Raw genomic sequence first — 25,848 nt, forward strand, 5'->3', positions numbered from 1 at the left:
TGGGCGTGGAACAGGAGAGGCCCCCTTTCCCTCAGAAATTTTTGATACAAAATTAGCCTACCCCTTTTAATAATGATGCATTCATTCTACTTTTTTATTAATTTTTTTGAGAGAGAGAGAGACAAAGAGCATGAGTAGGGGAGGGGCAGAGAGAGAGAGTGGGAGACAAGCTGTCAGCACAGAGCCTGACGTGGGGCTCCAGCTCGTGAACTGTGAGATCGTGACCCGAGCCAAAGTTGGATGCTTAATCGACTGAGCCACCCAGGGGCCCCCACTTTATTTTTTTAATTAACAGGAATGTACCGATGTGAACAAGTCCTTCTACATGCGGTGTTTGCTCTGAGACAAAAATGAAGAGGAAAGAATCTAGACACGTTTTTGTGCAGGTTTTAGTGTTAATAACTAGTCACAAGGCCAGTTTGGTTCTTCAGACTTCTCACTTCCTTTCCTATCATCAGTTGGGATTAATCACTTCAGGACTGTTAATGCCATCAACTTACAAGCAACATCATGTGAAATTTTAATTATTTAAAACTTCTTTTAACGATTTTCAAATTTTGAAGGTTAACGTTTTTTAAAAGATTTTTTTTATTTTTTTATGCTTATTTATTTTGGACAGAGAGAGCATGAGCAGGGGGAGGGGCAGAGAGAGAGAAGGAGACACAGAATCCGAAGCAGGCTCCAGGTTCTGAGCTGTCAGCACAGAGCCCGGTGCGGGGCTCGAACTCATGAATGTGAGATCATGACCTGAGCCGAAGTCAGATGCTTAACCGACTGAACCATTCAGACGCCCCAAAGATTTTATCTTTAAGTAATCTCTGCACTCAACGTGGGGCTCAGACTCATGACCCCAAGATCAAGAGTCACACACTCCTCCAACTGAGCCAGCCAGGCGCCCCTGAATGATACATTTTAACATTGAATTTGTCAGTGATAGTCCTCTTCATCCAGAGAAACGGAAGCAAAACGATCAAAGTTAAAAATGTGTTATTTACAATCCAGAAAAGGAATTTTTTTTAGTATTTATTTGTTTTCGAAGACAGAGCATGAGCAGGGGAGGGGCAGAGAGAGAGAGGGAGACACAGGATTTAAAGCAGGCCCCAGGCTCTGAGCTGTCAGCACAGAGCCTGACGCGGGACTTGAACTCACGAGCTATGAGATCGTGACCTGAGTCAAAGTCGGATGCTTAACCAACTGAGCCACCCAGGTGCCTCCAGAAAAGGAATTTAAATAATTTAATTCATGTCACCCTCATCGTAGCCCTATGACAATGGTACCGTCTTTACCCCCTTTTACCAGCCAGGTGACTTGCACAGCGTCCCATAGATGGCAAGAGGCAAGGCCAGGAGTCAAGCACCAGAGCCCCTCCTCTCCTCAGATTTTCAGAGGTTTCTAAGAAGTGTTTGGTGTTTTTTTCTTTCACAATATCCTTCCCTTGAGAACGCCGAGGTTGTAAAAATAAGTTTGTTTTTTTTGGTTCAAGGTGGGCTTTGCTGTAGCCTGTCGGGGATTAAGCGATGGCAGAAGGCATAGCTAATTGTCACCCCCGAATGTTCCAGGGCTGCCAGCGCATCGTGGAGGACTGGCAGAAAATCCTGATGGTGCGCTCGCTCGTCGTCAGCCCCCACGAGGACATGAGGACCTGGCTCAAGTATGCCAGCCTGTGTGGCAAGAGCGGCAGGCTGGTGAGTGGCCCCCTCCTCCTCCCTCCCCCTCCCCCCTGCCACAGGACAGGGTGGGAGGCCGAGGAGGGCCCGGCGCTCCTGGGTCGGTTCTGTTTATGACCTGACCTCTCTTGTTTTTCAGGCTCTTGCTCATAAAACCTTGGTGTTGCTCCTGGGCGTTGATCCGTCTCGGCAACTGGACCATCCTCTGCCAACAGTTCACCCTCAGGTGACCTACGCCTACATGAAAAACATGTGGAAGAGCGCTCGCAAGGTCCGTGCCCGAATCCACCCAGCGGTAGACCACGTTCCTCCAGAATGCTCACTAGTTGGCTTCTCCCTGCCTCGGGGCCCAAGAGGAAGGAGCATCCAAACCACGGTGTCAGGGAGTTTGCTCCTGTTAGGAGGCTATGTGGCCTGATTTCAAAAGCGAACCATATTCGCGGATGTGCCCATATACAGTCGATCGTACCGATGAGTGTGATCAGTTATGTTTATTAGCAGAGCATGCTGGAACGTAGAGAAAGCAGAACTTCTGCCCCCTGAGAGGAGGTGGGCCGGTCAGTACCAACAGGGCAGCCTCTTTGCGAAAGCACAGACTAGAAATTTCACAAGACCAGTTAGGGTTTTCAGACTCCTCGTCTCCTTTCCCATCATCGGTTGGGATTCAGAAGCAACAACGCCAAGCGTAGTTTGAATCCAGTGGGGAGCGTCCCCTCGGAGCCAGCGTAGAATTCCTCGTACTTTAGTTACAAGCAGGTTCTTCCCCAGACAAGGAATTAGATGTGGCTCCTGGCAGGGGGGTTGGTTTTATTTTTTGAAACGGTCTTCCCGGATGATGGGCTGATTAACCAAAAGTTGGCCCTGGAGGCAAACTCAGCACCTGCTTTGGCTCCTCGTCCTGCTTACCAAACAGAGGGCGTCCCAGCTTCCCCTCTCTCATCGCCGCGGTCCCCACACTGGGACCTGTGGCGAGAAAGGTCAGCACCGCGGCCGTGGCTGCGGAAAGACAGCAAACATAGCAGTCATGTCTCTGTGGAAGGCAGGCTTAGGGAAACTGAGGACTGTGTCGAGAAACTGATTTCTCTCTGGGTGGTCGACTTTGACTACGAATGCCACCCAGAGAGGGATCGGGAGCCCTGGCCCCCGGCCAGGTCTTTGATGGGGATGCACTTCAGTCATAGAGACCCAAGCCACATTCTCCACTTGTGCGGTCTGGGGGTTTGTTTTCTCCCGCTGTTTGTTGGCATGTGGTGTCATGTGGTGGTGTGTGGTGTGGTGTGATGTGGTTGCAAGGCTCTGCAGGCTTCCCAGGCCAGAGCAGCTTTGACTCAAACCCTGACCTCCTCCAGGCGAATGAGAAAAACAGAAGGTGCTGGATCTGCATGTGCTCTGATTTCCTTCCTAAGTGCAGCCTCCAAGCCTTTGAACGCCCTGCCAAAGGCAGGCAGTGGGAGCCTCTTGGCTGATGTCTTGACCAAGGAGTGGCTTCTTTCCACATGGGGCCATGGCCCAACTTCTCCACACATTACGGCCTCTTCTTAGGAGCCCACATTCCAGTGGGAGCCCATAAAACGACACGGATTAGAAATTGAGAAACCCCTGTCAAGTTAGGTGCTTGAACTTCAAGTCCAGAGCAGAGATGTCATATCTTCGCAGGCATTTGGGAGCCACTCAAAGAAAACCAGCCGCTTCGTAATAATCGTGCTGTTGAATGAGGTGCTTTTCTTCTCGGAGATTTGCTTTCCTCCCCTACAGACGGTTCAGTAGCCAGTTGTGCTCTGCCCTGCATGCGGCAGAAGGAGTGTGAGAAAAGCAGAGTCTGCTTTGCGGGAAGGCGTCAGGCAGTAGGTGAATGTGCCGTGTTTTCCTAGACGAGCCCTTCCCAGAATCTAGAGGCAGGCCGGTCCTTGCATGACTTTTCTTTCGCCAAGCCGAGCACATCCATCTTACCCACAGACCACTCAGGCATCCGGGAGCCAGGAGGAGGATGTGCAGCTTCAACTCCAGGTGTGAGAGAAGCCCCTTCCTCTGGGTGGCCGTCCTTCATCCATGAGAGAGAGAGAATGAAATCAGTTTTCCCTCCTCGCTTCCCAGGGGCAGGGCCACAAGGGTATTTTAATAGAACATTTCCGATTCCTTGAAAATAAGCTGCCTCCCTGCCACAGAGGAAAAGGATCTAGATTCTCCCGTGTGGGATGAAGTTACTTAATGACTGAGCTTCAGGGGCGCCTGGGTGGCTTAGTCGGTTAAGCGTCCGACTTTCGCTTGGGTCATGATCTCGCGGTTCGTGGGTTCGAGCCCCGCATCGGGCTCTGTGCTGACTGCCAGCTCAGAGCCTGGAGCCTGTTTCAGTCTGTGACTCCCTCTCTCTCTGACCCTCCCCTGCTCATGCTGTCTCTATCTCTCTCCTAGAAATAAATAAAACATTAAAAAAAAAAAATTTTAATGACTGAGCTTCAAATCCAAACTAATGCCCGGTCCTCCGTGGTTTGGGCAATTTGTTTTTTTGTTCAGTGCCTTGTTGAGCCTCCCGAAAAGACTCCAAATGGTGTGTCTGGACTGTCAGTGACCCAGAGAGCTCATGGGCTCCTAACAGCCCTGACCTCACGGTTCCTGGTTTAGTTCCCTGCTCGACGGACATGCCGTCACCCTGAGTTATCGGTCCGTCACCTTTCTCGTGATTGATCGTTTTACTGCTGCCTCTCAATTCTTTTTTTTTTCCCTTTCTCTTTTCCTTCTTTTTAATCAGCTCTAAGTCTGGTCAGTGCAGTTTCTTGTAGAAAAACTAAAGGAACATTTATCACTTCCCAGGTGTGGGATGCTAACATAGTTCATGTTTTCAAAGCCAGGGGGGAGTAATGGAACCCTGTGAAGGCCGCTGTCTGAGGGACAGTTGTCTTGTTAACTGTTGGAACGTCTGTGTGTCTGCCCCGTCCCCTGCACGGATTATCTGCCTGATAAATTGTTGGTCACGTCATCTGGCTCTGGGGTGAGCCCATTCCACTGACGCCAATTAATTCCTTACGTTGGAAAGTATCTGAAGTTGGTCTCTGTCCCCAAGCCGGGGAGCTTTATTTTCCTTCAAGACTTTCACCACTGACCTGGTTCTGTTTTTTAAAAATATGGAAGGAGACCGATCTGACGTTATTTATTTAAAGCGTTGATTTTTGTTTCCCCCTCTTCTTCTGGAAGGAACACACGGCCTCTTTTTCACATTCTCTCACGTAGTGTTTCCCCTTGCTGTGTTGGTGGATTTAGATTCCACCATCTTTTCCATTGGAGCGTTTGCTGTCCATATCCTCTATCTCCACCCTTGAAGCCCTTTGAAAACACTATGGACCCAATTTATTACTTTTTAAAATATTTATTTTGAGAGGGAGAGAAAGAGCGAGCCTGAGCAGAGGAGGGGCAGAGAGGGGGTGGTGGAGAAAGAATCACAAGTGGGCTCCATGCTGCCACCAGTGCAGAGCCAGACACGGGGCTCGAACTCATGAACCATGAGTTCCTGACCTGAGCTGAAACCAAGAGTCAGACACTTAACCAGCTGAGCCACCTGGGTGCCCCTGGACCCCATTAATTAGGATACTGGTGTGTGTGAACATGTGGGCGTCTGTAGATGGCTTGTGACTTATTCCCAGATCTCTGACTCCGTGTTCTACTCTTCCCTCATTTGGCCACCTGTTCCTAACCCAAGTGCTTTGTTGGTATAAAATCCGAAGTGTAAATAGATCTGACTGCTTGAGGACGCTGTGAAGATTTTTGCCTCTAAGCCACCCATTCAACTAGCTGTCTGCTCAGCTGGTGTCTTCCTGTTTCACTTGGATGTTTGATTCACGCCATGTCTGTGTTCTTATTCGGATCCTGAGGGTTCTGTCGGATTTTTTAAACTATAGTATAGTTTTGCTCTGCTGGAGTGTCCCAAGGTACCATAGTGTTTTAAACAAAACTAAAGTTTTACGAGCCCAAAATAGCTCCGCATAAGCCTGGTTTGCCCCAGGGACAATGTGTTGATAGTGAAATAAGCGGTTGTTTCAGATTACTTCCTATGCATCGTTATTTGGGGATAGCCAGACGAGTAGCTTTTCCAAGGCAACAGTAACTAAGGAGAGCTAAGGCTTGAGTTGGAAAACTACAAATCTTCTCAAAGAGCCCAGCCATCTCCCAGCATCATGGCCTGGACCCCTGTCCATGGGGCACCCTTCCCCAGTGCTCAGGGCTGTCCTCCTGGGAGGGGGGTTGGCGCACATGCCCGTTAGATGGACAGGAGTCTCTTGCCTGGGAGGCTGGGCCAGAAGGCAAAGCGGCTCCCTGTGCCTTTGTCCTGCTCCAGATCGATGCTTTCCAGCACATGCAGCACTTCGTGCAGACCGTGCAGCAGCAAGCCCAGCATGCCATCGCCACCGAGGACCAGCAGCACAAGCAGGAGCTGCACAAGCTCATGGCCAGGTGAGGTCCCCGCGGACCGCGGCCGGTCGTGCTCCAGTTACTCTGGCACTGGCCGCCTCCGCAGCACGGGGAGGGAGAGCGCTCAGGGCTCCGAGGGCTGCTGGTTGCTGACATGGCTCTCGCCTTTTCCAGTAAGGACCCCCGGCGGCCGTCGAATCATGCCGCCCCAGCGGCCCCTGCTGCTGCTTCCTGGGATTCCGCAGCCCGAGAGCATCCACGCGCCGGAGTCCCCCCTCCCAGTGTCTGGCTCCAGAGTTAGACTCCTTGTTTGCAGATGCCAGATGCGCTGCACTCAGATGTGTGTCTTTCCAGGAGTTAGTTACTTAACCATTCTGTGCCTCAGTTTCCCTGAAAAGGGAATAATGAGAGCTCCTGTTTGTGAGGGTGGTATGAGGCGGGATGGGGGTTAACAGAACAGACACACCAGTGATTTAGAGCCGTGCCCGAAATAGAGGAACGGTCGGTTAATGTTGGCTCTTAATATATCAGTATAAGTGTGATGCTGTGAGTGATAGACATCGTTATCGTCTGTATGTAATATTTCGATATATATTATACCATTCATTATACATGGAGGGCAAGGGAGAAGCGAGGGGGAAGCCAGGAGCAATCGATGAGAGAAGTTACTCAACAGCTAACACCCACCAAACATTGAAGTGGGGGTGGGCAGGTCCACACAGACCTGCCCATACCAGGTCCTGGTCTATGCCAGCCTTGAAGGACAGGTCAAGGAGAAGAGACGAGACATAAAACATGCATCCCCCAAAGCCCGTTCTTCCCCTTCTGTGCGGCTGGGAATCCTGGCGGCTCCGTCACATTGCTTCCAGAGAGCAAGCATCACCGTCCGGGAGGCTCTCGTGCTCCCCCACACGTCACTTGTCCTCCTCGCTGGAGGGCGAGGGCTGGTGTGCGGCCGTGGCGACACGGGGCCTGTTTCTGTTTCCAGGTGTTTCCTGAAACTCGGGGAGTGGCAGCTGAACCTGCAGGGCATCAACGAGAGCACCATCCCCAAAGTGCTGCAGTACTACAGCGCCGCCACCGAGCACGACCGCGGCTGGTACAAGGTAACCGCGCCCGGCCGCGTCCCAGCTCCGCGTCCCCCTCCGGGGGCAGAACCCGGCTGCCGGCGGCCCGTGCGCCCGTGCCTTACGGCAGAGCCTCGCAGTGCCGGTCCGATCCCGGGCATTCGCTTGTTGGACTGTCAGAGGCCCCTTACAAGCTCAATCGATACAGAAGGATCGAGAGAATCTTTTATCTGAGACACACTGCATTGCATCATTATTACATTGTGGAGCACTGGGGAGTGCTGTTGTCTTCTGGATTCCTGGCCGATTGTTTTCCTGCGAGCATCTGGACCCACGGTTAATCTCTGGAACTTTATCTTCCCTTGGGTCATCTGTTCCTTCCCGGCTTCTTCCTGATTTCCATCCCTGCCTGGTCCTCATCTCAGAACTTAACTTTCTCTTATTTGTATTGGAAAGCTCTGGGTAACCTCCCGTTCCGGCATGTTCCGGCGTAGGAGACTTTTCAGGAAGATAAACAAAATTAGAAAATGTATCAAAGATGCAGTTGACCGGTAGAGGAGGGATTTTTGGAAGAACACATCTTTGAGGAGAGCACAGACCCTTAGCTTTTAGACCTTCTCTAAGGGACCTCCTGGTAATAGCCGCGTGGCATGACAGATGTCATCGATTTCTCTCCAGTATTTCTTTAACTTGCTGATACTTTGTGATTTAATCCCTCTGGGATGGAAAGGGGCATCTGAAGACACAGAAGCAGCTCCAGTAAAAATCGTATCTTGATTGACGCATGCTCCATTCTGATCAGAAAAAGGCCTATTTCATGATAGCAGCAACAGTTACTCTGTCTAGAACAGCTTTAGTCCCAGGCTGGAAAATACATCTAGTAAACCCTTGATTAGCCGGAACCTTACCAATTAGAACTACCTCCTGACCAGATTAGAAAAGAAATCATGAGGGGAAAAAACCTGACTCCAGGAATTTTAGTTTTTCCCTTGTAGGAGTCCTTTTAGGTTTTTGCTGCATTACTGTCCATGGTGGGGTCCTGTCTGCTCAGAGACGGTTTCTGTCTTGCTCACTGCATCCCCGGGCTCCATGCCCGGCGTGTAGTGGAGATAGGAGCGCTGGCTGTTGGCTATGGGGAAACTGAGCCTTGGTCAGTGTAGAATTGTTACTTGTCAAATAAAGGTCAGTAATGATCATCCTACTCTGCTTAGGTGGAAAAATGGATGCATTTATGTTAAAGAAAGGTTTTTAGCAAGGGATGCAAAGGAATGTCCAGAAAGTCCAACTATTAGCGGATTATTTAATGTCCTGACATCACCACAAACTTCCGAGGCCCCACACGGAAGTGCACCTCCTGCCATCTACACCAGGCAGCGCCGTACTGCACTGTGACATGACCGAGGAGCGGGTAGTTCCTCCTCTAGCAGGATAAGCACCGAAGCTTCTCCCAGCAAAGTCATTGCGCACCGGCTCTCTGACAGGCTGCACACGGGCCGGATGGGAGAGCTGGGTGGCGGACACTTGTCCCCCATAGCGTGCCATCGATGTTCTCCCCTTCCCACTGGTCTGGGTCCTGGTCACGACTTCCACCATCACTCCGCTAAGTCTCTGCTGTCTTAAACAAGCTGTTTCACATACGGCAGTCAACGGAATCTTCCAGACCTAGAATGAAATGGGACCTCCTTGCCCTAATATGTCAGCCCATCCATAATCTGACCCCGCGGCTCCACTAACCCTCCCCCACCGTCTTCCTTCTCGGACCTGCGCTCCAGTCAGATCTTTGTTTCCTGTGAATAGCCTGGCTGGCCACCCTGTATCTTCGTCCCTGACCTCCCCAGGCCAGCAGGTCCCTGCTGCCAGCCTCTCGTCCCCCCCCCCGCCCTTGCCCATTGAAGGCTGCTCTTCAAGCCCTACCCCAAATCCCTCCCCTCTGTGAAGCCTGCCCTGGCCTGCCCGCTGCCCGTGTCTCCTTGCCCCTCACGTTTCCCTGTCATTGGGTTGCCGGGCCCCCCACCAGACCAGAAGGGCCCTGCGGCAGGGACTCTGGGCACCCTTCTCCCGCAGCGCCTGTCACGGTGCTGGCACAGTAAGGGCCCCACAGAATGAAGGAATTGGGCTGCTTCTAGTAAAAGGCCCCTTCCCAAGTGTTTCAGTGAAGTTTTGCTCTGCTGGCCGCTGAGAGGGCAGGGCAGCCCCCTGGCGCACAGGCCTCCTCATCCTCGACTTTCGCCGCACCCAGGCCTGGCACGCATGGGCAGTGATGAACTTCGAGGCGGTGCTGCACTACAAACATCAGAACCAAGCCCGGGACGAGAAGAAGAAGCTGCGTCACGCCAGCGGGGCCAACATCACCAGCACAACTACTGCCGCCACCACGGCAGCCACGGCCACGGCCACGGCCACCAGCACCGAGGGCAGCAACAGCGAGAGTGAGGCCGAGAGCACCGAGAACAGCCCCACCCCGTCCCCTCTGCAGAAGAAGGTCACCGAGGTACCCTATCCTTCCTCCCTCCCCGAGGACAGACCCAGGCGGCAGGTGCTCTGGGGGGGCGGGAGGTGGGGGCCCCCCAGGAACCTGGGCTTCCCCCAGAAGTGCCCGGTGCAGCTAGACGATGTGGCTTGTTTGCCGTCCGCCGTTGTTCCAGACGGTGCTCTGATGTGCGGATTTGTATTTGAGGCGTTGCTATGGCCCCAGAGCCGAAGATTGAGTTTCTTGTCGTTCTTCCCATGAGAGTGAGCTCATTCCCTGCAAGCCCTGCACCTGTGTGTGTGGGTGGTCGTGCACATCTGCGGGTCCACTTGAGGACAGAGGCCAGCGGGATCCATCCTCTGCCTTCTTTCTCCCCGCGCCCCCTCCTCCCGCCAGGCTGTCAGTGCAGAGAGCCGCGTGTTCAGTCTCAGCGTCCCTTCTCCTGCCACCCCACTCAGGAAGCCACCATTAGCCCAAGATGATAGTGATTGTGGCACAGTTGCCATTTATTAAGTGCTTGCTATGTGCCGGGTACCAGTCCAGAGGCTTCTCATGCATTAACTGATTTACCTTGGTAACCACTCCTTGAGGTAGATACTGTCTGTATGCTGCTAGGCCCCTTTTACAGATGAGAAAACTGAGGCAAGAGTGTCCATCAACCCGTGTGTGTTCCAACAGGATTTGTCCAAAACCCTCCTGATGTACACGGTCCCTGCCGTCCAGGGCTTCTTCCGCTCCATCTCCTTGTCGCGGGGCAACAACCTCCAGGACACACTAAGGTATCGGAGGAGGGCGGGACCCGCTGGGCTGCAGGAGCAGTGGGAATTGGAATTACACGTGGGGTCCCTTCCTCTTGCCCCACCCCACGGCCTCCACCTGCCAAGACCCAGGTGGAGGAGTGGCCTGGGAACACTCTGGATGCACTTAGTTCCATCCAAGTGCTGAAATCACCTCAGCTTTTAGAGGCCACCTGGGGAGGCCTGAACAGATGGCACGGACCGGCCAGTCTGGAGACCATGGGTGCCAAGGAGCAGCCAAGTCCCACACTTAGCCCGTGGACACCATTCTACAGGCAACTTTCTATACGTGCAGATTCTCCATGCTTATCCCTGGGCTCATCTGTCTGGTTTCTGGCTTACACGGTGCTAATCCCTCTACGTTGTCGGATAAAATAAGTGTTCACTTGGGAAGCCCCTCCTTGTGTTGAGCCGAGTACTAAACGGCCACCACCACCTACCCTCCCAGGTCGTCCCAGAACCAGACACTGGGGAGCCACCGGTTTGGGGCCCTGCCAGTTAGTTCTTTTCTCAAGAGCCTTAAAAATTACACACACACACACACACACACACACACACACACACACACACACACTTGCCAATTAATTCTTTTCTCAAGAGCCTTAAAAATTAAACACGCACGCGCGTGCTCTGAGACTGCATTTTCTGTGACTTTCTCATTTATTTTTCCAGAGTCCTCACCTTGTGGTTTGATTACGGTCACTGGCCAGATGTAAATGAAGCCTTAGTGGAGGGGGTGAAGGCGATCCAGATTGACACGTGGCTACAGGTAAGGCGGGGTCAGACTCACTCCCGTCTGCCTCCTCCTGGAGTCGTGTGTGTTCAGCCTACGGTGGTAAAGAGGTTGGGATCACCCCATGGCTTCCCTAGTTCCTCCCAGAGGACTACAGGGAAGGAAGTGTCTCAGAGCTTAACAGCACCTACTGCAAGAAGTTTTACGAGCTGGTCGTTGCCCCAGAGAGTAACTAGTTGTTCCTATGTCTCACGTGCCACATTCTGTGTCTTTCCAAAAACCAGGTTATACCTCAGCTCATTGCAAGAATTGACACGCCCCGGCCCTTGGTGGGACGCCTCATCCACCAGCTTCTCACGGACATTGGCCGGTACCACCCCCAGGTACATGGGCTCCCTGGGCCGTTTCTCCTCAAACAGCCGGCCTTCTGCCCTGGTGCTCAGCCTCTCCTAAAGCTGCTCTAGAGCCGCAAGCGCAGGAACGGGGAGCCGGGCGTCCCATCTGTCCAGCTGGAGGTCCCAGGCCCAGGGCCCTTCCTGAAGGGAAAGAGCCCCCCTCTCCCGCCCCGAGACTGAGCAGTGCCCCTGCCTGGTGGCCTCACAAGAGCGCCGGCAGCCATTTCTCTTGTCCTCCTGAAAGCTAGTTTGCGAGTGTTCCTTCTGTGTCTGCCTCAGGCCCTCATCTATCCCCTGACTGTGGCCTCCAAGTCCACCACCACGGCCCGCCACAACGCGGCCAACAAGATTCTGAAGAACATGTGCGAGCACAGTAACACCCTGGTCCAGCAGGCCATGATGGTGAGTCAGGGTCAGTGTGGGCCTTCGCAGATCCCACCACCCAGCGAGCAGCCTTGAGGGAGATGGCTTCTTCCTTCCTCACGACAGTGGTGCCGGAAGGAGTACCTCCTGTCCCTCCAAGACACGTTTTTTTTTTTTTTTTTTTTGAGAGAGAGAGAGAACGTGAGCAGGGGAGGGGCAGAGGGAGAGAGAGAGACAGAGAGAATCTCAGGCAGGCTCCATACTCAGCATGGAGCCCAATGTGGTGCTCGATCCCATGACCCTAGGGTCATGACCTGAACCAAGATCAACAGTCAGACAAGCCCCCCAGGCAGCCCAAAACAGGGCTTGCTGAGGTTAGCTCACCCTCAGTGCTTCTCCCTTTCCCTGTTTTGGTCCAGGTGAGTGAGGAACTGATCCGCGTGGCCATCCTCTGGCACGAGATGTGGCACGAAGGCCTGGAAGAAGCCTCTCGCTTATACTTTGGGGAGAGGAACGTGAAAGGCATGTTTGAGGTGTTGGAGCCCCTGCATGCTATGATGGAACGGGGCCCCCAGACTCTGAAGGAAACATCTTTTAATCAGGTATGGGGTAAGAAAGCACGATGTGACATGACCCAAAGCCATTACCAGACCCCTTTCCCTCTGGCCTTTCTTTCCGCCTTTACTCCAATGGAGGTCACAGAATATAAAAACACCAGCAGTTTAATTGTCACTGACTTATGGGGACTCTCCCCAGATTTTAAGTGGAAAAACCACAGGACTCTTCCTGAGGTCATCTCGCCTCTGCTCCTGACCTTACTTTGCCCATGAGCCTGAGATTGGGGCCTCCAGGACTGGAGAGCTGCGCCTTGCCCGGGACCGGAGCCGTCTGGCTTAGCATGTGCCCGAGTTCTGCTGTCTCTGCTTGGGGTTCGGCCTGTGGCTTAGCCCCCACCTTGACAGCCCCGCTTCCCCCGCTCAGGCATATGGTCGAGACTTAATGGAGGCCCAAGAGTGGTGCAGGAAATACATGAAATCGGGGAACGTCAAGGACCTCACTCAGGCCTGGGACCTCTATTATCATGTGTTCAGACGAATCTCAAAGCAGCTGCCGCAGGTAGGTCTTTAGGTTCTGACAGGGTTAACTGTCACTGTAGTCCTCTGTGTTTTACTTTTTATGAACACCCTAGCACTAACTCTGAAGCATCTGGCTTCACTTCTGTATGCAGACTTGACTTTGGGACAAGTCATTGCAATTAGCAATCCATTGAAAACCACCTAAATGGCATTGAAATTCCTCTCCGGAGGCAGAAACCTAAACCCTGTGGTAATTATTCACAGCTCACCTCCTTAGAACTCCAGTACGTTTCCCCCAAACTCCTGATGTGCCGGGACCTCGAATTGGCCGTGCCAGGAACATACGACCCCAACCAGCCGATCATTCGCATTCAGTCCATAGCGCCGTCTCTGCAGGTCATCACCTCCAAGCAGAGGCCCCGGAAGTTGACCCTCATGGGTAAGGACCCGCGTGTGTACTCCCGCCACCTGCGTCTCCCTCCCCCCCGGCCGAACCCCTCCCCTTTTCTGAAATTACCGCTTACAGTTCACACCACTAACCTTTCATGTGCAACATCTTGGCTCCTGCTTTTTGAGAGAGAAACGGAGGGCAAGTGGGCTTCTTCCGTCCTCAGGACTCGCACTGTGTTCGTATCACGTGCTCGCTTACATGAAGCCTAGCGAAGGGACAGGGAGGGAACCGTAAAGGTGTACAGTGTGGGGCTGTGGGGGTGGTGGGCGGCAGTGGCGGACTGACCAGGCCAGCAAAGAGGCATCTGGGTGCACTTGTGGCCAGTGATGAGCCGGGCTGGAGAAAGGGCTCCTGGGCTCCTGAATATTCTTTTTTACCATCACAGTCTCTCTCTGTGGGAAATGGTTGTGTAAAATGGACAACCGAAGTGGAAGTGAGTTCTCACAGCGAGCTCGGTGACCTCGGGTTGTTGCAGGAGGCCTGGATGCTCCGGTGGCCCTTTGAGGGGTCTCACGTTTAAAATGGCTCATGCTGATTATTCATTTAATAAATGTTTATTCAATTTTGAGAGCGAGAGAGCTAGTGCACATGAGCAGGGGAGGGGCAGAAGGTGGTGGGGACAGAGGATCCGAGGCCGGCTCTGAACTGACAGCAGCAAGCCGATATGGGGCTCAAACTCATGAACCGCGAGATCATGACCTGAGCTGAAGTTGTACAATCAACCGACTGAGCCACAAAAAGGCTCATGCTTTTTTAAATGCAGTAGTTATTCATCCCCGGTTAATTGTGGTACACAAGTGATTCTCTCTGTGGGCTGGCATCTCCTAACACTATATGTGCGGCAGCCAGGTTCTCCCCGGTGTTTCATTAGTGACTTGGATGAAGGACCTGTGTCCAGGGGAAGCTGTGAGCAGCGCTAAGCGAGCCAACAGCGAGAAGCTGTGACTTACCCCCACCCTCCAGACCCAAAAGGGCAAGGAACCCCTCAAGGGCACATAACCTGGAAACAGGGGCCATCTACCAGAAGCTACAGCCCCGACGGAGGCAACACAGCTATTTCTAGAACGGGAGCCTGGCCGCTTGTCAGGGGCAAACCCTTGGGCCTCTCCCTCTTCCCGCCCTCTGACCTCCTGCCATTGTCCAAGCCCAACCGGGAGCCCGGGGACAGACTTCACAGGCCCAAGCACACAGAGAAGGGTAGAGAGTGGGTTGTGAGGGGAGCACACAGAGGGACCATCTCTGCAGAATCCTTCCTGACCCTCCAAGATGGAGCTTTTTTAAATTTGATTTTTCACTCGACCACCATCTCACCGGGAGACCATCAAAACTGGTGCCATTCTTTTCAGGAGGCCTAGGGCATTTTTTCGCGTTTGGGGGAGGCGTGACTGGCTAGGGTCCGCGTAGTCTGTGGGAGCTCGTGAGTACGGGGCTGGTCTGTGCTAACTGCTCCCACCGTTCCTCACAGGCAGCAACGGGCATGAGTTTGTTTTCCTCCTGAAGGGCCATGAGGACCTGCGGCAAGACGAGCGGGTGATGCAGCTCTTCGGCCTGGTGAACACCCTCCTGGCCAACGACCCCACGTCTCTGCGCAAGAACCTCAGGTATTCAGGACAGGCGGAACTCGGCAGTGATGGGACTGGTCTTCTAGGGTCTCCTTATGTCCCTTCACGATGTCAGTTCTAGAACTATGTACCCGGACAGAAAGTCCTCCACAGCCAAAGTGGCAAACACAAAGAGAAGAGTTCTCCGTATTTTTAACGTGCTTGCACAGGAAATGCCTGTGACAACCGCCAAAGGGTCCAGAAAGAAACACCCATGGCCATTAGACTAGAGATGCTGTACATTTGGTGTGTTTGACCTTCCCCATCCACCCTGCCCTCTTCCCCCTCTTCCTGTTAAGAACATGGATGTTAAGTTGGGAGATTGCTTTAGGCCGAGAAATAGTCACTAGGCTGCTCCCCTGAATCAGGGAGAGGGTCAGGCAGGTTGAGGAGGCTGATGCTGTCCCCATCCACGCTGTATCCTCAGAAGGACCCTCGTTGCACACCTCACAACAGCCCCGGGGAAGGGAGGGGGCGGGGGGCTTCGTTCGGCCCATTTACACGTGTTGTGAGGGGGTCAAAGATGCGCTCTGTTTACTGTCCGATAACCCTCCTTTCCTGCGGGCGCCAGCATCCAGAGATACGCCGTCATCCCCTTATCCACCAACTCGGGCCTCATCGGCTGGGTCCCCCACTGTGACACGCTGCACGCCCTCATCCGGGACTACCGAGAGAAAAAGAAGATCCTTCTCAACATTGAGCATCGCATCATGTTGCGGGTACGTGGCGAGGCTGCCAAGCCCAGCGCTCTCACTGTTGACATGGCTCACAAGTTGAGATATCTAGGCGGAGCCACACTTCTCTTTCTCCGGTGTGTGTACACCACGGAGAAGCCTACTGGGGAGAATTAGCTACTGAAGAAGCTTTAATGACATGAGTCCTAAAACAGATTACCTCTAAGAAACAGAAGGACCCTAAAGCCCAGAAATTAGGTGTTGATCATTCTAGGTGAGACTGGACAGGATTGTTTATCAGGCAGTGTGTTTACTGACACCTAATGTACACGGGGCGCTGGCCACATGGGGAAATGGTTAGCAGATGCGTAAGTAGTAAGAAAGTGACTTGTTTGTTACCCAGAACCTTGACGCCTGCGCTGCTCTCATTCACACCAGGAGGCTTGTACTCGGGCGGGGCCTGACGTTTTATCCTCAGGCCCTGCGAGTTCCCCAGGGTTGTCAGGGTTGAGTGGCCATCCCCTTCTTCCTTTGACACTGTTCTCATTTCCTTCTCCTTTGGGCTGGGGTGGTGAAATCAGAACCCAGCTCCGCCTGGACCCGGCGCCTTATTTCGTCCTGGGTTTCAGCTGCTGGTCTGGGGCCGCTCTCAGAATGGTTGTGTCCTGTCATAGATGGCTCCGGACTACGATCACCTGACGCTGATGCAGAAGGTGGAGGTGTTTGAGCACGCCGTCAATAACACCGCCGGGGATGACCTGGCCAAGCTGCTGTGGCTGAAGAGCCCCAGCTCCGAGGTAGGACATGCTCACCTCCCCACGCCCGCCTCTCCCTCCAGCCCACTCACGTTTCGGGGCCGGCCTTCTCGTTTGTTCACGTGCGCCTGGTGGACTCGTCTTTCTCCCGATTAGCTATAGGGTACATGCAGTCTTTTATAACAGAAGTTAAATGGGTGAGCCATGCAGTTTAGCAGATACAGATTTAATAACTTAACGTTTCTCCCATTTTTTCAAATCTTTTTTAATGTTTTTTTAATTTATTTCTGAGAGAGAGAGAGAGACAGTGTGAGCAGGGGAAGGTCAGAGAGAGAGGGAGATCCAGAATCCGAAACAGGCTCCAGGCTCTGAGCTGTCAGCAGAGAGCCCAATACGGGCCTCGAACCCACTAACTGTGAGCTCGTGACCTGAGCCAAAGTCGGACGCTTAGCCGACTGAGCCACCCAGGTGCCCCCGTTTCTCCCATTTCTTACAATGGTATTTGATCTCTTTTTGTTAAGGGCATTAAATCTTTTTCATGTATGTTATAAATTTCTTGTCTGTTTGGTTTTTTAATTTCATTAATGGTATGTTTCTTGGTTTGGATTTTTGTTCTGTTTTTGTTTTTTTGTGTTTTTTTTTTGTTTTTTATTTTATTTTTATTTTTTTTTAATGTTTTATTTATTTCTAGGAGAGAGAGAGAGAGACAGCGTGAGGGTCAGAGAGACTGAAATAGGCTCCAGGCTCTGAGCTGTCAGTCAGCACAGAGCCCAATGCGGGGCTCGAACCCACGAACCGCGAGATCATGACCTAAGCGAAAGTCGGACACTTAACCGACTAAGCCACCTAGGCGCCCCTGTTGTTTTTGATATACAAACATTTTTAGAAATTAGACGTTTCCAGATTTTTTATCCTTTACTTTGAAGTTTCTGCCTGTGGCCTTATATTCAGAAAGACCATCTCCACCTCAAGGTTATGTGTCTTTTTACATTTATTTTCTTTCACTGCTTTTAAGATTTGTTGCCCCATTTAAGTCCTCAACCCAGGGGCATCTGGGCGGCTCAGTTGGTTAAGTGTCCATCTCTTGACTTCGGCTCAGGTCATGATCTCATGGTTTGTTAGATCAAGCCCCACGTTAGGCTCTGTGCTGACAGCGCAGGGTCTGCTTGGGATTCTCTCTCTCCCTCTCTCTGTGTCCCACCCCTGCTCGCACTCTTTCTCCCTCTCTCTCAAAAATAAACATTTAAAAATAAATAAATCCTTGACCCAATTCAGAATTTAAGATTAAGATTGAAGGTTTTTGGGGTTTTTTTAAGTTTATTTATTTTGAGACCAAGAGAATGAGCACATGCATGTGGGGGAGGAGCAGAGAGAGAGAGTCCAAAGCAGGCTGTGCACTAAAAGCATGGAGCCAGATGCAGGGCTCAACCCCATGAACCTCAACTTCATCACCTGAGCTGAAGTTGGACACTTAACCTACTGAGCTGGGCTACCCAGGCCCCCCTTAAGTCTTGTTTTTTTTAAAGATGATTAGCCAACACCATAGTACTCAGCAAATAATCCATCCTTTCCCTACTATGTAAGAAAGTCCATTTTTATTATACAAAAATTTGTTCTGTGCCATTGGATTTCTTTCTGGGGCTTCTGTTCTATTTCATTGATCTTTCCAAAGCTTGTTTCTCCTCAAGTACCACACTATTTCAAGTGCCATACTATCAATGCAACTGTTAGACAAAAGTCTCTTCTCATTGGCTATTTTAATTTTTCTCTTCTTTCATATAAACTTAGGGATCATTTTGTCATGGTCCCTCCAAAAAAGTACCACTGAATCTTTAGTGGAATTACACTAAATGTATCAAATAATTTCAGAGGTTATTACATTTTTTTCTGTCCTAAATGGATACTTTCATCTACTCAGGTCTTTAGATTCCTAAGCAAAGGTTAATTTGTTTATTCATCTAGATTCTGTACATCTCCGAGTTTATTCCAAGCATAGTTTATTGTTGTTATAATTATAAATGAGATTTTTATTCCATTTTATGTTATTAACTGGTTACTGATGGAACCTTAAAAAGCAACTGATTGAAGTATTATTTATGCTGAAGCTGGTTAGCTTCCAGAGCCTTGGTTCAAGTGTGCTCCTATGTTCCAGGTATGGTTTGACCGGCGAACCAACTACACCCGCTCCTTAGCGGTCATGTCCATGGTTGGGTATATTTTGGGCCTAGGAGATAGGTGAGCAAACTTTATTTTGTTTCTTCAGTGTTTTTTCTACATTGTACCTTTCTTAAACAGTTTCCTCTTGTTTTCTAGTAAAGTTTATTTGTAAACCCAGGTCTCGTTTGCACCATCAGTCTTAGGTCTGAATTTATTACCCACACAACAGAGCCGTACAACAAACTAAAGAGAAGAGAAACGTTAGTCCTACGGTACTACGTTCTCCGTAGGCTGGTTTAATATATTAAAAACCATATACAGGGGCACCTGGCTGGCTCATTCAGGAGCGCAGGTGACTCTTGATCTCAGGGTTGAGAATTCAAGCCCCACGGTGGTTGTAGAGCTTACTTAAAAGAAAAGGCAATCTCAGTTGATTGTATTGATTCAATAAACATTTATCAGTCACCGCTGATGTTTATCAGTGCCGAGATGAATAATTCTCTTTCTTTAATTGAAACCAAAGTCGATCCTCCGGATATTTCTGCATAATAAATTTTATCTAAACATGCTGATTGAACAAGTAGTTAAGGAATATTCAGAAATTGACTCCCCAGAAGTCTTTGAAAAGCGAGTGCTCTGATACCTGCTCTCTCTTGGGCTCATGTCTTGTGCAACACTTGGAGAGCAAAATCATTTTTTCCCACAAAAATGATGAATTCTCGTTTTTGAAAAAAGAACCAGGAGAATTCCTGGTGACCAAAACCAGATGACCTAGATTGGTCCAGGGGCTCAGAAGTGAGACCCTGTGATCGATGCCGAGGGTTAGGGATAGAGCCTTGTCACTCTGAGATGCCAGCACCGCCAGAAAGGATTTATCTTGTGACCAAAGACCTTGTGAAAGTGACTTGGGATTCATGTAGATACATCTTTCAGACCTGGAGCAGGGATCAGCAGACTTTCTCCGTAAAGGGCCAGAGAAGAAATACTTTAGTCTTTGCCGGCTTTAGGAGTCTCACAGCTCCTCACACCTGCTGTTGTAGGCTTTGAAAGCTTTGTTTCCAGAAGCAGGCGGGGGGCTGGCTTTGGCCCGTGGATGGGGCCTGGGATATCACATCCTTGTTGATGTATACATCAGTGCTGCTCTGGTGACCTCTCCCCGGTCTCTCTCCTGTTTCCCAGACACCCATCCAACCTCATGCTGGACCGACTGAGTGGGAAGATCCTGCACATTGACTTTGGGGACTGCTTTGAGGTGAGCACGGGTTCTAGAACACCACGTAAAGCCTACCTTTCCACATGACCACTTTCTACCCTCTAACCATTCCGGCAAATTTAAGCCCAGCATGATTATCCTGACTCCTGTCACTGTTCACGCACCCTCTGAGTGGAGGAATTCTCATCCCCGACCCAGCCTGCCAGTCAAAGGCCTGGCATGATGCACTCTTGTCCTTTTTCTTTTTCCCCTCCATCCCTTTGTTCTTCTCTCTCTCATTCTCTCTCTCTCTCTCTAGTTGTCTTTTAAATCCCTGTGACAAGTCCCCTCACTAAACTCAAGCTACTTCATTTCTGCACCCTACTTAAAACCAATGCAAAGAAAAGCTACCTGCCCTCACCTGGCTGTAGCCAAAGAAAACAGTCTAACCATCGCACTTGATTTCTCTCTGATTTCCTCACAGGTTGCTATGACCAGGGAGAAATTCCCAGAGAAGATTCCATTTAGGCTAACCAGAATGCTGACCAATGCTATGGAGGTGAGCGGGCATCGGGAACGAGCTTCTTTGGAAGGGGAGCTAGTATAATCGGGACCCTCTCTGAACGCAGACTTGCTCATTAGATCTCCTCAGTTCCCCAGAGTGCCTGGGTGGCTTCTGTGGTGGTTCCCTGGTATTTTCCATTGTGTTAGAAATGACCTGCCTTTGACAGTCTCTCCTTGTTTCATGTCAGACCTTGTCTTCTGCGAACCACAGGCCTGACCTGACCCCTTGCTCCGAACGCATTCCCATCCTGCTTTGTCAGTAATGGCCTGTGTCTGCTTCCTGAGTACAGGAGGGCGGGGGGGGGAGACAGAGCCTCTCCACTTGCTTCTGGTCGTGTGGCCGTAAGGGGTGGGGCTGCTGCCAGCGACTTCTGTGGCAAGCGGCTCTGGTCCTGCAGGTCACTGGTCTGGATGGCAACTACCGAATCACGTGCCACACGGTGATGGAAGTGCTTCGGGAACACAAGGACAGCGTCATGGCCGTGCTGGAAGCCTTTGTCTATGACCCCTTGCTGAACTGGCGGCTGATGGACAGTGAGTATGAGCAAGTGCCTGGGAGCGGGAACCCACGCCCTCCAAACGGGAGGGAATACGTGATACCCTCCATTTCACTGACCTCTGCCCTGCCAGCCTGGGCCTAGGGTATATTATCGGGCCTCCGCATTGTATTTTTACAGAGCTGTTCTGGTGGCTGGAAGTGAATTTCAGGTTTGTTTGTTTTGTTTTTTAACTAGAACAGAAAACGCCAATCATCAATTTAAATATTAATTAAGGGGCGCCTGGGTGGCTCATTCCCTTAAACATCCGACTCTTGATTTCAGCTTAGGTCATGATCTCATGGTTCTTGAGATCGAGCGACGAGTCGGGCTCTGTGCTCTCAGTGCAGAGTCTGCTTGGGATTCTCACTTTCCTTCTTTCTCTGCACTCCCCGCCCCCGCCCCCCCATCCAACTTGCTTACTTTCTCTCTCTCTAAAATAAGTAAACTTTTTTAAAAAATCCATTTAGGGGCACCTGGGTGGCTCAGTCGGTTAAGCATCCAACTTCAGCTCAGGTCATGATCTTACGGTTCCTGAGTTGGAGCCCCGTGTCGGGCTCTGTGCTGACAGCTCAGAGCCTGGAGCCTGCTTCAGATTCTGTGTCTCCCACTCTCTCTCTTTGCCCCTCCCCAGCTTGCACTCTGTCTCCCTCTCTCTCAAAAATAAACATTAAAAAATATATAAAAATAAAACATCCATTATAAATTAATTAATTATTTTCAGAATAAACTAAGTACCCTAGTGATTTTTGTTTGGATTTCATATAGAGTGGCCAGCTGGCATCTTGACAGGAGATACAAGCAGTTGTGACCTAAGGTAGCAGCCTCTCCGACTCCCCCTTGCTGCTCCTCCTCAGAAGGGGGTGACTCACACAGATGTCTCAGCCACTGCCAATAAACTTTGCTTTTACCTTCTGTCACCTGGTCCCCAGCATCTAAATTCGGCTCAGCAACGTAGCAAGTCCCACAGGATTGGACCCCCTTGCTCACTTTCGCCCACCAACTCCTCAGTGACCCACCCTGAGTCCTCCCCAAGTCTCTTTAGCTCTTAGAAAAATTGTATTTTTTATGGTTGTAAGAAAACATCATATCAACCAAGTTTCTTTCAAGTGACAGCTGGAAGCACATTTTATCCTGTCTTTATTTCTTTCCCTAGCAAATACCAAAGGCAACAAGCGGTCCCGAACAAGGACAGATTCCTACTCTGCTGGCCAGTCAGTAGGTGGGTGCATCCCATGGGAGACTGCAGATTCTGGCCCCTTCATGCAGAGTCTGTCTCGAACAAGGCGAGCTGCGTTCTTGCCATCAGGACGCATGATGAAAGTGGTAATGGACGCGGACTATGAAGGAAGGAAGCATGTGTTTCTAGGAGGCTCTTACCAGGGATACCGTCACGCAGAAACTGCCACTGCTAAAATATCATCTAATGGGCATTTATGTAACTTCAAAGAGTTGGTCTAGAAATATTTACTGAGCCCATGTGTTTTTATTTAATGCCTCTCAGGATGGGGTGGGTACCTAAGGCTCAGAAATTTTGATCAAACTATCCAGTCTTAATCAATCTGTAAAAACACAGTTGAAAGTATGTCTGAATATCAGCCAGTATATGCCCTTGAATGCTGACCGGATTGGGATAATTATTAGCTGTATTACCATGGGCCTAAAGCATTGTTAGTAGCTCAGAAATAGCAGCAGAAGTATATTCACCCTGTCGTATTCACGCTGTCAACTGAGGAGCTGGGAAACTACAGGATGTTTACTCATACTGCTGGCTAAGGATCCAGGAAGCCACAGGAAGTGTACTCACGCTGCCGGCTGAGGAACCAGGAAGCCACGGGAAGTGTACTCACACTGCCAACTGAGGAGTGGAGAAGCCACGGGAAGTGTACTCACACTGCTGTCTGTGGCGAAGAGAAGCCACGGGAAGTGTACTCACACTGCTGTCTGAGGAGCGGGGAAGCTACTGGAAGTGTATTCACACTGTGGTCTGAGGAGAGGAAGCCACAGGAAACACTGCTTCCAAGAGTGGGTCCATAGAATGGGTCCCTGGAAGATTATGCCCCTTCAAGAGCCAGAACGGGGTTTGTGTGTAGACCCTCTCAAAAGTCTTAAAGTGGTTTAACTTCGTGTCACCTTCCCTGTCCCCTCTCTCTGTCCCTTCCTGTTTCCCTCATAACCTCTAACAACATCCTACATAGTTCACACCTTGGAAATACTATTGGGGTGTAGAAGAAAGTAAATATTCTCTACAAACATCTATGGAACATTTGCAACTCGTTACTTAGCTAAGCCAAATAACGTTTAAGAGTGCAAAAAGAATGTGCACACAGAGATTACCTTAGAGAAGCATAGAATCACATTACAGAATTGACCAAAACGTATAGCCTGTGAACTGATCAGAGAACCGTCAGCTGCCCTGTGTGGTCCAGCAGCTCGTGGTTGGCGGTTTGGTTCGGAGGAGAGGCTGTGGTTCTGAGAGAAAGGACCTACCACTCTGAACTGCAGTCCGGAAGGGAGGTCCTGGGTCGGTGGGACTTAGGCTGGCCGTTTCGGACAGGTGGGAAGGAAGAGGGTGTTCTGGGCAGGAAACGGAGGTCCTGGGCTGTGGTGCCACCTGTGAACAGGTGTGGACTCTACCCTGGACACGACAGGACTTGTGAATGACGCTGGAATTACTTGCGGTGTCTGGGATACCTTGTGTAGGTGACTGGTCTTGTCCAAAGTATGTGAGAGTTTCATGCTCAGGGTCCACCTCATTCATACGTTATTGGGTGACTCCTGTCTGTTGCCTACTGGGAATTAGGACTGGTTCCAGTGGCACCAGATAGGTGGACCTGGCTGGTTTTACATGGCTTAGGTTTCATAGATGTATTATTATTACTCGATTCACGTTGAAGGCCCGTGGTGTGTGAGGGCAACGTGCAATAACCTCATACTTCTGCTTCTAGACTCTTCTCTCCTGAAGGCCACAGTTGGTGGAGAGGGACCCTAAAGCCTAAGGATTTTTTCCTGCCCAGAAATGATGTAGATTCCTCTAAAGAATAACACTCGGGTCCTAATTGGGACCCCTCGAAAGCTCACGTTCTTTACATTATCAGATTTTGTCGAACCAAACAAGTCTTATCACCAAAGTTTTCTCTCCTGCTAAGTCAGAACATTTTATAATGGCTGTTTGCTTGAATCATGCTTTGGAGATGTAAATTATTTTAAATCCATAGGGACCCTTCCTCCTCTCCTTTCCCCTCAGAGGGAGCAGGGCGAGTGTGAAAGGGGATATAGGATGTGAAGAAGTAGAGCTAACACTCGAACCAGTGGTTTCTTGGTGTTAGAATTTTCTGCCAATCGATTCTTTTTCCTCCTAGAAATTTTGGATGGTGTGGAACTTGGAGAACCCGCACACAAGAAAACGGGGACCACAGTGCCAGAGTCCATTCATTCTTTCAGTAAGTGCCACCTTCAGGAATTGCACCGAGGACTGGCTCCTTGAACACAGCAGCTGTGCTGTGCCACCAGAGGGGCCCGCAGGCTGAGGCAACAGAACTGCCTTTGAGCAGACAGCGTTCTGTGAGCTTCTCTTTATGTTTCAAGGACAAAGATGGACACAGGGGAAGAATTACTCAACACTTACAAAAGTGACTATTTGAGAAACACAGGGGCGTCCATCGAAACTGTTAAGATGATCCAATCTTACTGTTATTTCTCCTTCTGTGTATCCTAGTTGGAGATGGCTTGGTGAAACCAGAGGCCCTAAATAAGAAAGCTATTCAGATTATTAACCGGGTTCGAGACAAGCTCACTGGTGAGTACGTGTGTGTGTTTACTTCAAAGGAACATAAAATCTTGAGAGATTTTTCTCTCCTTGGGTGGGTGGTCCCCCTCTTCCCAGTGGTGTCAGTGCCTAAACTTGGACTCCACAGCTAACTGGAGGTCCCTGAAGCTGTCCATTAAGGACCCTCTCTGATTCCCTGATGACCAATAAACTCACTTTAAGTAATGTTAATCTCATTTTAACAGACAGAGGTGAGTAAAGTTCTTTTGGGTCCAAAGTCAGCCCAATTCAGGAAAAAACTTTTTTTATCATCCTACTTGACACTGGAGCAAATCTGACCACTCTGATTCACTGCCTTCCTGCACTTTGGTGGCTGTTGTGGAGAACGTGGAAAGAGAGAGATGTGTACTTTTGAAAATGAGACGTGTCGTACAAACCAGATGGCATAACAGGGGGCGGGGGACTAAAGACCCCAGCTCTGCTGCGTCCTGTGTGACCCCCGGGCCTCCCTGTCTGCTCATCTGGAAGATGACGACAGTCCCTCTTCTGAGAAGGCGGTGAGGCCCAGATGAGACATGGGATGGCAAGCCTTAGCACGAGGGGCTGGCACGGAAGTGTTGTAGGCAAGTTGTATTTCTTTGTTGAGCACCTACAAGCGCTACATGGTGAAGAAACTGCTGGTAAGAGCAGATGGATTTCCCTCCCTCGTGGGGGCAATGTCTAAAGGAGACATATATTAGGTGCAAGAGCGAGCTTGGGCTATAATGCTGGTAACAGAAATCCAAATGGCGGAGTTCAGGAAAGCTTCCCTGGGCCAACAACCCTTGAGCTAAAATCCGAAAGAGGACATGACTAGAGGCAGATTGTTCCCGGTAAAGGAAACAACACATGCAAGGGCCCTGTGGTGGGAAGGAAGCTGGCAAGAAAACTAGTCTGAAAGCAGCAGACTAGTCCGACTGCCGCAGAGGGCAAGATGGGAGGAGCACTGTGCAAGTTGCTTTCACTCTGAGTGGGCCAGGTGTGTGTGGGGGTGTCATACGGGGCCTTAGTTTTCATTCTCCATCCTAAGAGCAGTGGGAAGGCCCTGAGGTCTTGAGGTAGGGTGGAGAGGTGGGAAGGGCCCAGTGGGTTCACAGTGGGGAATCCTGCCGTCCCACCCTGTGGGAGTTGTGTAGGG

General features: G+C 50.6%; 1 protein-coding gene across 2 annotated transcripts in view; it reads left to right on the forward strand.

Moving 5' to 3' along the window:
- The window catches only part of MTOR (mechanistic target of rapamycin kinase), a 137,933-nt gene that overhangs the window by 109,263 nt on the left and 2,822 nt on the right, over positions 1 to 25,848 (forward strand). For both annotated transcript variants that reach the window (XM_039234939.1, XM_039234938.1), the window contains exons 35-56: positions 1,560 to 1,685; positions 1,807 to 1,938; positions 5,998 to 6,113; positions 7,060 to 7,177; positions 9,378 to 9,629; positions 10,287 to 10,387; positions 11,078 to 11,174; positions 11,423 to 11,521; positions 11,813 to 11,935; positions 12,316 to 12,498; positions 12,878 to 13,012; positions 13,237 to 13,411; positions 14,889 to 15,024; positions 15,596 to 15,743; positions 16,373 to 16,495; positions 18,606 to 18,688; positions 19,790 to 19,862; positions 20,287 to 20,361; positions 20,765 to 20,900; positions 22,059 to 22,124; positions 24,265 to 24,345; positions 24,621 to 24,701. In XM_039234939.1, coding sequence (XP_039090870.1) covers positions 1,560 to 1,685; positions 1,807 to 1,938; positions 5,998 to 6,113; positions 7,060 to 7,177; positions 9,378 to 9,629; positions 10,287 to 10,387; positions 11,078 to 11,174; positions 11,423 to 11,521; positions 11,813 to 11,935; positions 12,316 to 12,498; positions 12,878 to 13,012; positions 13,237 to 13,411; positions 14,889 to 15,024; positions 15,596 to 15,743; positions 16,373 to 16,495; positions 18,606 to 18,688; positions 19,790 to 19,862; positions 20,287 to 20,361; positions 20,765 to 20,900; positions 22,059 to 22,124; positions 24,265 to 24,345; positions 24,621 to 24,701 — 2,659 coding nt within the window. The remainder of the gene's footprint in view (positions 1 to 1,559; positions 1,686 to 1,806; positions 1,939 to 5,997; positions 6,114 to 7,059; positions 7,178 to 9,377; positions 9,630 to 10,286; positions 10,388 to 11,077; positions 11,175 to 11,422; positions 11,522 to 11,812; positions 11,936 to 12,315; positions 12,499 to 12,877; positions 13,013 to 13,236; positions 13,412 to 14,888; positions 15,025 to 15,595; positions 15,744 to 16,372; positions 16,496 to 18,605; positions 18,689 to 19,789; positions 19,863 to 20,286; positions 20,362 to 20,764; positions 20,901 to 22,058; positions 22,125 to 24,264; positions 24,346 to 24,620; positions 24,702 to 25,848) is intronic.

The sequence above is a fragment of the Hyaena hyaena genome, unplaced genomic scaffold (assembly GCF_003009895.1).
Source record: "Hyaena hyaena isolate Hyena2069 unplaced genomic scaffold, ASM300989v1 scaffold_94, whole genome shotgun sequence".
In the NCBI taxonomy this organism is placed as follows: Eukaryota; Metazoa; Chordata; class Mammalia; order Carnivora; family Hyaenidae; genus Hyaena; species Hyaena hyaena.